This window comes from Sinocyclocheilus grahami, unplaced genomic scaffold (assembly GCF_001515645.1).
Source record: "Sinocyclocheilus grahami isolate Dianchi unplaced genomic scaffold, SAMN03320097.WGS_v1.1 scaffold2.1, whole genome shotgun sequence".
In the NCBI taxonomy this organism is placed as follows: domain Eukaryota; kingdom Metazoa; phylum Chordata; class Actinopteri; order Cypriniformes; family Cyprinidae; genus Sinocyclocheilus; species Sinocyclocheilus grahami.
This window is the reverse complement of record NW_015505181.1, coordinates 2,039,512-2,049,570: the sequence shown is the minus strand read 5'-3', so window position 1 is coordinate 2,049,570 and position 10,059 is coordinate 2,039,512. Positions and strand designations below refer to the sequence as shown.

Here is a 10,059-nt window from a genome sequence, read left to right as displayed (position 1 = left end):
ATTCAAATACATTATTTTCTATGAGTGTAGGCACACCGGCGGCGCCGTTCGGCGTCTTTCCGCGGCACCCAGCTACGTCGTGTTATATTTGTAAGAATTGTTCTAGAGCAGCGGTTCTCAATCCCAGTCCTCGTGTACCCCCGTTCTGCATGTTTTGCACGTCTCTCTTTGTTAACACACCTGATTCAGATCATCATCTTGTTAGAAGTGAGCTCCATGCATTAACTGTGTTCCGATTGACATGGTCCCTACACAGTGTCCATTGCTCCCTACTCCCTGAGCAGGGGAAATCCATTGAAGTTTACTTCACTTCAGAATATTCATTTACAGATTTGCGCTGCGCCGCTGCCTGCAGCGTCTTCACACAAACACAACTTACAAGAGAAGCGTGAAGTGGGACATAATATACCTCTGTAAATAAATACAATTTAAATTCACGTCTCGCACACATAAATGCCCTTTGTATGGAACATATACGCTCCCTTCGAACTGGAATCATGGAGGAATATCCGGTAATGTCCACTTCGCAGGGCACTTACAGTCAAATATAACAAACGTATGAAGCAATAAGAGAAACACACAAAATGTGCAGAGCGGGGGTACGCGAGGACTGGAATTGAGAACCGCTGTTCTAGACATGCCAAAAATTTGATGCTACAGCACAGCAGCTCTTCTTAGTTTTCTCTGATGCACTAACTCTGCAGCAGCACTTCTTCTTCGTCGTCTCGTCTCATGCGCTCACTCAACCAAGTGTTCTAACCACAACCTCGCCCCTCCCCACCCCCCAACCATTAGAATTTCTGTAGGCGGGAATTATTTGTAATGATATTCTAATGGGCCGCTTTGTGATATCACAAAGCCCGGAAACCAAACGCTGTAGTCCAAACGAGCCATTTGCTGTAGTTCTTGAAAATGGATTTTTAAAAAACTAAATATCTCCCTTTGGAGTGGACTTTGAGATTTGTAAATTTCTAGATATTTTTTATGTCCAAACATACACACTACTCACTGACTAAAATTAAAAAAGTGAAAAAGCATAATAGGACCCCTTTAAGCAGCACAGCTGTTTTCAACATTGCTAATAATAAGAAATATTTCTTGAGCACCAAATCAGCATATTAGAATCATTTCTAAAGGATCATGTGACACTGAATGCTGGTGCAATGGCTGCTAAAACTTAAGCTTTGCCATCAAAGGAAAAATTACATTTTTAAATATATTTAAATAGAAAAGTTATTTTAAATTGTAATAGTATTTCACTGTATTATTGTTTTTACTGTATTTGATCAAATAAATGCAGCCTTGGTGAGCATAAGAGACTTTTAAACGTTAATGTATGACCCCATAGGTTTTATCATTACTTCCACCTTGTAACTGTTTATATCTGAGGCACTGGTCCAAAAGGGATCCCTCCTGCTCTAATACCTCTCTCACAGATGGTATTTTCTTCGCTACTGAAAAATAAACCGCATTGATTATGCGCCAAGTTGCCCTTCAACCTTCAGCACAGGCTGCTAAATTGTCTCCTGTCTCTAAGTGTGACTCACTTCTAGCAGTCAGCCAGCCAGCAGGAGTCTGGTCAACAGGAAAATTGTGAATTGCTCTTAATCTTTGATCCCATGGTTCATTGTTTAAATATCACGTTACCTTTTATTTATGTGTGTGAAATGCTATTGATTGATTTTCTGTAGTAAGAGATTTTTTCAATGCAGCATTATCGATTTCCTCATTAGTACACAAAATTAGTTCGGGAGCAGATATTAGATTGTGGTTTCATTATGAAAGTCGGCATGAAAAGAAAATGTATTATCTATTTTCTAAATGCTTGTTATATAGCTTATTGTGAGTGATTCATCCATGTACAGTGGGGCAAAAAAGTATTTAGTCAGCCACCACTCTCTCATCTTTTTAAGTGGGAGAACTTGCACAATTGGTGGCTGACTAAATACTTTTTTTCCCCACTGTATGTGTTTAATTTTAAAAAAAGTTGAAAAAAAGTCATTTTTATTCAAAATGTTATATCAGATCTGACACTACTTCTGTTTCATCACAACTTTAAAGACAGACTAAACAAACATGCTTTTCTTTTCATGTTGCTGTATTTCCTATTGAAACAGGAGGTTGTTACAGGACATAGGAATTAAATGTGTATATTTACTAAGATATAGACTATTTTTGTTAGCTTTTAGGAGTGCAGTAGTATGTAGATGAGCTTATAGATAACAGCCATAGTCTTAGTTATAAAACTCCAAATATGATTTCATGGAGGTGATTTAACATCATTTTTAACATCACATTGTCAGACAGTCAGTGTTGTGTGTCAGTATTTTTCTGAAAGTTTTCTAACTCTGAAAAGGTAGCTAAAATGTTACCGCTCCTACTTAAGAAGGAACATTGCCCTGTTGACTGTTTGACTGTCAACCACTGTCTTTTCACCAGTCTCTGTGTGTGAAGCTCTTTAAGTTCTCTACTTGTGCCATTTATTAGCAGAGCTCCTCCAGATGTCACCCATTGTCTGGCTTTTTTGTGTTTATTTTAGATCATCACTGTCAGGTATTTAAGTAGTCAGAAGCTAAGGAAATGTGGACTGAGGAAGACCTCATTTTTTATAGTTTTTCTCAAAATGCATGGGCTCGAATCTCTCTGATGGTGATTATTATAGTATATAATAATATGGTTATTATTATAATTTGATTTTAATAGAACGAGCAAAACATGTTCTGGTGGGTTTCTCCTGGGAATTGTTAGCACCTGAAAGGTTGTGTTTCGTAATATTACACCTTTAGAAGAAGACAATGGAAATGAGAGGCCTGTAGGCCTTTTCCAAACCATTTCCAAACCCTGGCCTTTCTATGAAATGTACAATTTTAGCAGGAACATCTTATATTTATGTAAATTTACAGTTGACTTCAAACTGCATGTGCGATTAGAAACAATGAATTATATAGAGCTGGATGGAGAGGATGAAAGTAGACAGAAATAGATTGCAAGAGACGGCAGACATGCTCCAGACTGTGTGTCTCTCTGGAGAGCTGGCTCAAGCCTCCCTGGAGGGCAGAAATACGTCTGATAGTCCCTGTGGTTCATGGCTCATCAAATACTTAAAGCTAAGTTCAGCCTGTCAGAGGCTAACGTGGGTTTTTCTGTGGACTCCCAGTAGAGTGACTGATAGGCTTCTGCAAAATTTCTGATAAAGCCAAGGAAGTCAAAGATCATAGCATGTGAGGGTGTTTTTAACTGTGGGCACTCTGGGCCATGTGGACTTTTCATGTGGAAGATTTCTCTGTGAATATAAATAAGTGTAATTTCCACCACATTTCTTTCTTTCGTTCTTTCTTTCTTTCTTTCTTTCTTTCTTTCTTTCTATAGCACAATTTAATACAACACAGGTTATCCAAAGTGCTTTACAATCACCGACTAACCAATTTTGGACCGGCTCTGGAAAAAGCTCTATCACCCTTATATTTGTATTTGGTCTTAATAACACAGAGAATGTGTTGTTTTTCTGATCTCAAGAATCTGGAAGGAGTGTATACTGACACCATACTGCACAGGTAACCCGGGGCTAGATTATGTAGGGCCTTAAAAACAAGAATAGGAATCTTATAAATAATTATATGCCGTTTAGCAGCCACTTTAATGACATTAGTAATGGCGTAACCGAGTCATGCAGCTGCATTTTGGATTTTATGTAAGCACGCTAGTGCTCCCGCACCAACTCCATAATACAGGGAATTACAATAATCCATTTGAGTAAAGACAATAGCTGAAATTGCTTTCTCAAAGTCTGCAGTGGAAAAAAAGGGTTTAGTTTTTCAAATCATGTACTGCGTTTAATAGCATTCCTTGATAGAAAGTGTTTGAAATTACATTGTGTCATAAATAAAAAATAAAAAAATAAAATTGTTGTTCAGTGCGACCAGAACTGAGTGCATTATACTGTATATAAATGATATATATTGAAGTAAACAAGCAAAACTGTTTCTTTTGTTGTTTATTTCACACATTGTTTGGATCATTATAGTTTTGAAAATGTATATTATGACATTTTCATATTTTAAAATTAAGAGAGGGTTTTTAATTTTAATTTACTTTTAATTTCAGTTTTGCGAAAGCAGCCAGTTTTGGGGGAAAATCTAGCCCTAGCCCATCTAACCCTGGTCGTTTTTTTGTTTCCAGTAATGTGCAGAGCAACCCTGAGTTTGAAGGCTGGCAAAATCACTGGTCTGGAGGATTTCATTTGTTTGGCTGTATAATGTAGATGGATGAAATGCACGGTCACAATATGATGCATGCGAAAGAACCTCTGAACTCCTGAGGCCATAATTGCAGTCAAGCTGCTTAACTTGCTGAGTGTGTTCTTCAGACTCTGACTCAGCATATACCTCTCTGAAAATGATTTAGAAGTTTATTTTGGCATTCTGAAGCTTATTTAGGACCCTAAGTGGAAATCAGGGGACCGATAAACAAGTTTTCAAGTTCTCTACTAGCTCTCCATTGCATCACTAACATTTCTTTGTGTTTGTGTTTGTGACAGAGGCTTCCCAATGGTTCCATCGATGTCCATGATGACACCAGCAGGTGTCTGGAGCTGCAGGAACTGTTGGATAAGGCCAATAAGGAGCTGGCCCAAAACAGAGAGCGGATCAGCGGCCTGACCAATCGCATGTCTGAGCTAGAGACTGAACTGGCTATGGCCCGCAAAGACCTATTGAAGAACGAGGAGCTGAGCACCAAACACCAGAGGGACATACGGGAGGTTAGAATGATTGGGGAGAGAGGAAAGGGACAGAATGGGGACAAGCTGATGAGGGCTTGTCTCAGGGAAGATAAAACATCAGGCAGTGAGGATATTTTCTCAGCTCTGCTTTATTTTCGCTGAGAAACAGAAGGTTGCAAATAATGCAATTGTGACTCATTCCTTGACAAGGTCTAAAATATCAATGTCGCTTTCTTTAGTGGAACACAGATGATGTTTTGTAGAATGCTCTTGCCGTTCTTTTCCATACAACTGAAGTATATTCACTTAACATAGAACCAGGTCATTGTGGTCTTGTAACCAAATGCGACAGAATCCTTAAGTATTGATTGCTACTGCAAGAGAGGTGCATTTTAGTGAATAATAGCCTTCAATTTTGGTGTGTTCTTCACACAAAGCTATGAAATGGCTTGAGAAAACTTGGACTATATTTTTATGTTGCTTGTCTGGTTGTTTTTTTTTGTCATGTTTGGAGCTTGATATTATTACCTTACACTTTCATTGTATAGAAAAGAGTAGTTTAAAGATTCTGTTGTTTTGTTTTGTTTTCACAAGAAAAGTCATATTGGTTTGAAACAACATTATAGAATTTTAATTTTGAATTAATTTTAAAAGTGATCAGTCCCTTTTTATATTTTTTGTAATTATATCTAGTTAAGTTGCGATGTAATAAGTAGTGACAGATTTTTTTCCATATTGTGATGCACATCCAAATTAAACAAATTGTCAAAAAGAAAGTAAGGCAGGAACTTAGTTCTATCCATCAGTTGTTGATTGGATGGAGGCAGATCTGAATTCGAGCTTGCAATCGATTTTAAGAAAGGAGCGGGACTCCTAATCAAACTAAATGATTGAGGAAATCTTGCATATGTCACCAGAGAGAAGTCTGTTGTTCCACCAGAAGTTCCAGTTCTGACTTTCTGATTAAAAAATTCATGGATGAAGCATTCACAATATGAACAATAAGATGCATGTAGAAAATTATTTTATGCTGACTTTACGCACATTTTCCCTAAATTATTATTACTAAATTATTCCCTAATGTAATCTGTTAAAGGTTTTCAAACTTCCCAAGGGTTTTTGTTTTCTCTTACTATGTGCCTGTTCAACAGGCGATGGCACAGAAGGAGGACATGGAAGAGCGAATCACAACGTTAGAAAAGCGTTACCTGGCCGCTCAGAGAGAAACCACCTCAATCCATGACCTGAACGACAAGCTAGAGAACGAGCTGGCCACCAAGGACTCACTTTACCGACAGGTATGCCAACCTTGAATCTGGCCTGTACTGAATTGAAGTTCATTTCAAGTATGAGCGCTGTAGTTCAGTGCTGGTTGATGTCCCATAATGCAGATGAGATGTACTGAGAGTCATGTTTCATCTGTATGTGTGCGTGTGAAGGGCGCGTGTTAGTCAGAGGGGGGTTAATTAGCCCTAAAGCAGCCGAATCATGCTGGAATCCTTCAGCATGCTGAGAAGAGGCATGCTGGGAGGAAGCAGGTATCGCCCAACTGTTTCAGTATCCAGATCCATCAGCTGGAGAAAGAAAGAGGATTCCCAACTGCATGGATGTTGGTGCCAGTTTGGACAGAGTGTTTGCTATGAATGCAGTGGGTATAAATATCTCAAAAGAGAGAGATAAATCAGGACATCTGCTGTTGTATAGACAGCATGAGTTTGTGATTTTGTGCTCCTGGCAGGGATATCGCCAGGGGGAACAACAAGGAATGTTGCTTTGGGTCCTAGCCCACTTACTGGGCCCAGGGGGAATTGGGCAGACCTACAAAATTTTTGTCCCAAGTTCTATTTAGTTTCAATTTATTTTTATTTCATTGTCTTTTTTTAAACTTAATTTCAGTTAGTTGCCAAGGCAATATATTACATTTTCATTTAGTTAAAATTAGTTTTTTTATTGAAATTCAGATTTTTTTTTTCCAGTTAACGAAAATGTGTTTTAAGACTGACATTGGCTTAACGGGTAAAACACTTGTGCTGTTGTTTATATCATGTTAATAATTTTTAATATGTTGGTCCTATATAGTTCATGGTAATTGATTGTCTGATTAAAAAATCATTTTGTTTTCAATAGGCAATATACTGTGTAAATTGTTTTTTTTACTGATTTGGGTTTCCACTTGATGTCCAAAGTAAAATCTGGATCCTTAAACATATGTATTGGTCAGACCTGAGGCCTAGTGTCAGGCAATATGTTTTATGACACATTGAGCCATGGTGCTCCATGCAAGTCATTATTTCTTCATCCTGTTCCAACCCCTTTTCCCATCAGTTATGTCCTTTTTCTTGTTATAAGTGTCAAAAAAGACTAAAATAAATAAAAATACAGCTCTACTGTAAATAATAAAGCACTTCGTTGCATCAGCCATCAAACATCCAGAGGTAGAGCAAATATTTCTCTTCTACAGGCTTCCATCTCCATCTCTTGCCAGTTTAGATCATCCTCACTCTGTAGCAGTCACGTTTCATCTTAACATCAGCTGAAATTGTGGATGACAGTGTTTTTCTGAGGCAGCCAAATGTCTTGTCAGAGTGGCAGAGAGGCAGTGGGGTTTTGTTTATAGTCTCGCTTATGCAGATAATTAAAAATGGCAACTTTTGTCATGCTCAGTCAGTGGCATCCTGTCATACACTTCATGTTCCTAATGAATACAGATCCATGGCTGGCCTTAAACCAGATGGAGACTTTCTCCTTCCTAAGATCCCATTTATATGCCATCACTGGGCTATAGACCTTAGTCAGAGAAGCTGAACTATACAACAATATGCACTGAACAAAAAAAAAATGCTTTCATGCCTCACAGCCTTATTTTCATTTTAAATATGGTTGGCTCACAATTAACCATTAAATCTAAACCTCTTTCTTCTTAAATGTGAAGTGTCTAATCTGTTTTCTGCAGGCGGAGGAGCGTCATGGAAACATTGAGGAGCGTTTGCGCCAACTGGAGGCCCAGCTAGAAGAGAAGAACCAAGAACTGGGCAGGGTGAGGATTGGGTTGGGGCCATGACACCAAAAGAAAACAGGGATGCAGAGTGGGTCACTGAGGGAGTGAATGTTGGATATAGTGGAAAGATGAGATCGCTTGAAGGATGATGGAAGGGAGAAAATGAGAGAGTGTGAATGGCTTTGGTTCATTGCACTGTGTGCGTGAGGGTTTGATTTGTTTAAGTGCACATAAGAATGAACACTATTGAGACACCAGTGTTTTTTTGTGTGGATGTTCATATGTGTGGCCAGAATGTCTCCACAAAACTTGAAATCACATTCGTCAGATGGTTCCTATTAGGGAAAAGACTTAACAGTTGTACTAAAATAATAGGAAGTCCATAGTGCTATATTGGATTTATTAATCTTAGTTTACTGTATATTTATTTAAACATTTACTAGTGTATCTCTTCATATTATTTAACAATAGAATAGAATATTTTAACAATATAATAGGAGTCAGTGGACATGTATAGCCATAGTTTGGTGGCAAAGATATTTTATTTTAAAACAGTAAAAACCTTTCTTTTTGTTTGGGTTTCAAGGATAGTCTGTATTTTAATTAGATTTATATTAAAACAATATTAGTATATGGTCCTAATTTCATTGTGTGTGTTTGTGTGTGTGTGTGTGTGTGTGTGCGCACTCGCGTTAAGGAAGACATGTTACCTGTTGCACAATAGGTCTTGACCAGGCCTGCAGGCGGTGTGTTTTGCAGACCACTTTAATCTGACCACTCTGATTAGCCTGTGCTACTTTGTGTTTTCTTGTGTTTTTTACACACACCACAGAGGCACACAAAGATCGATAAGCTAGCACTCTTGTACAAACACACACACACATGCTGCTGCTCTGAGAATACGGGACATTTTTTAGCTCATCTTGCAGATGAATTTCCCCACCCCCAGTGAGAGCAGAGCTGTAATTGGCTGCTATATTTGGATTTTGAATAATTCATGCAGGGTTAATTTTCCATGTGATGGTTGTAATGACTTAAAGCAGTCAAAGAGAGTCCTTATCATCCTTCAGCCTTAATTAAACCTTGATACACCTCAGACTAGCTCCAGTTCCTTCCTGACAGTCACAATGCTTTGTGTTGACTACATTTTAAAGACCACTGCCACCAAAAGAAAATTTAGATTTTGTTGCCAGGCAACTGAGTGCCCAAATCCCACCGCAACTGTGTTTAAAAGTCATCACCCCTGCATTCAACTACAAGGACTGTCATTCTTCATTTTCTAGAGAGATTATCACAAAATGAACCCCCTTAGAAACACCCTTAAAAATGTGAGAAATTAGAATTAAATATTGAAGCAAAATGTGAACTCTCAGAGGCACCTATGTGTGTTTAATATCATGAACCAGACTTAAAAAATCAGACATAAAACTCCTAGAATATGATCACAGTGCTCCAGGGTGTAATACTGCCCTCTATTGGTTCAGAAAAACAAATTCCATAGGCATCCCTTAGAGTAGACCAAGCCATATCTAGGAACCAGATTATCTTGCTTCTCACATTTTCTTCTGAAAATGTAGAAATCTAGTTGTACTCTTAAAATAAAAGATGTTTTTTCATGCTTCCCTTTTTTCTTTCTTGCCTTTGTCTTCTCTGCTCTTTTCTCAGGCTCGGCAGAGGGAGAAGATGAACGAGGAGCATAACAAACGTCTGTCTGACACTGTGGACCGTCTCCTCACCGAGTCCAATGAACGGCTTCAGCTGCACCTGAAGGAGCGCATGGCTGCGCTGGAGGACAAGGTACGGATTTTACCATACCCACCTGCACATACTGTACACATTTGACCTTTATCATCTGATGCTTAAAAAGCATTGAAGCCACACAGCCACAAACTGACAAACATTCAGTACACTCCAACACACTGGTCTCATTACTGCCTGGTTTCCCAGACCTATTAACCCTTAAATGCATACCTTGGGTCTTTAGCGACCCGGGACATCATTCTCTACCCTCTCCCTCCTTCATTTTTTTAAGTTAGACATCAACTTTCTTAGTATTCCTCAATCTATTAATTATAAACAATATAACATAACAAGAAACAAATTAGTCAAATATAAAAGAATGCCAGTTTTCTGATACATTTTTTGTAAAAAGTGTATAGGGTCACTGGAGACCCGAGGTATGTAAATGTGTAAGTATTTTTTCCTGCACAACTATATTTACATATATGATGACTCAATATGTGCAATGCATCTTTTTTCCTCAAGGTGGCCCTGTTTGATACACAATGATGACTTGACGTTTCACTCATAATTACTGCAGGCATAAAACAAACGAATATCA

At 38.3% G+C, this 10,059-nt stretch overlaps 1 protein-coding gene across 1 annotated transcript in view; it reads left to right on the top strand.

Moving 5' to 3' along the window:
• Positions 1-10,059, top strand: part of LOC107553310 (liprin-alpha-2-like) — a 115,701-nt gene that overhangs the window by 85,429 nt on the left and 20,213 nt on the right. Inside the window, exons 6-9 of the mRNA XM_016235536.1 lie at positions 4,538-4,759; positions 5,872-6,018; positions 7,674-7,757; positions 9,384-9,515. Of these exons, the coding sequence (XP_016091022.1) occupies positions 4,538-4,759; positions 5,872-6,018; positions 7,674-7,757; positions 9,384-9,515 (585 nt within the window). The remainder of the gene's footprint in view (positions 1-4,537; positions 4,760-5,871; positions 6,019-7,673; positions 7,758-9,383; positions 9,516-10,059) is intronic.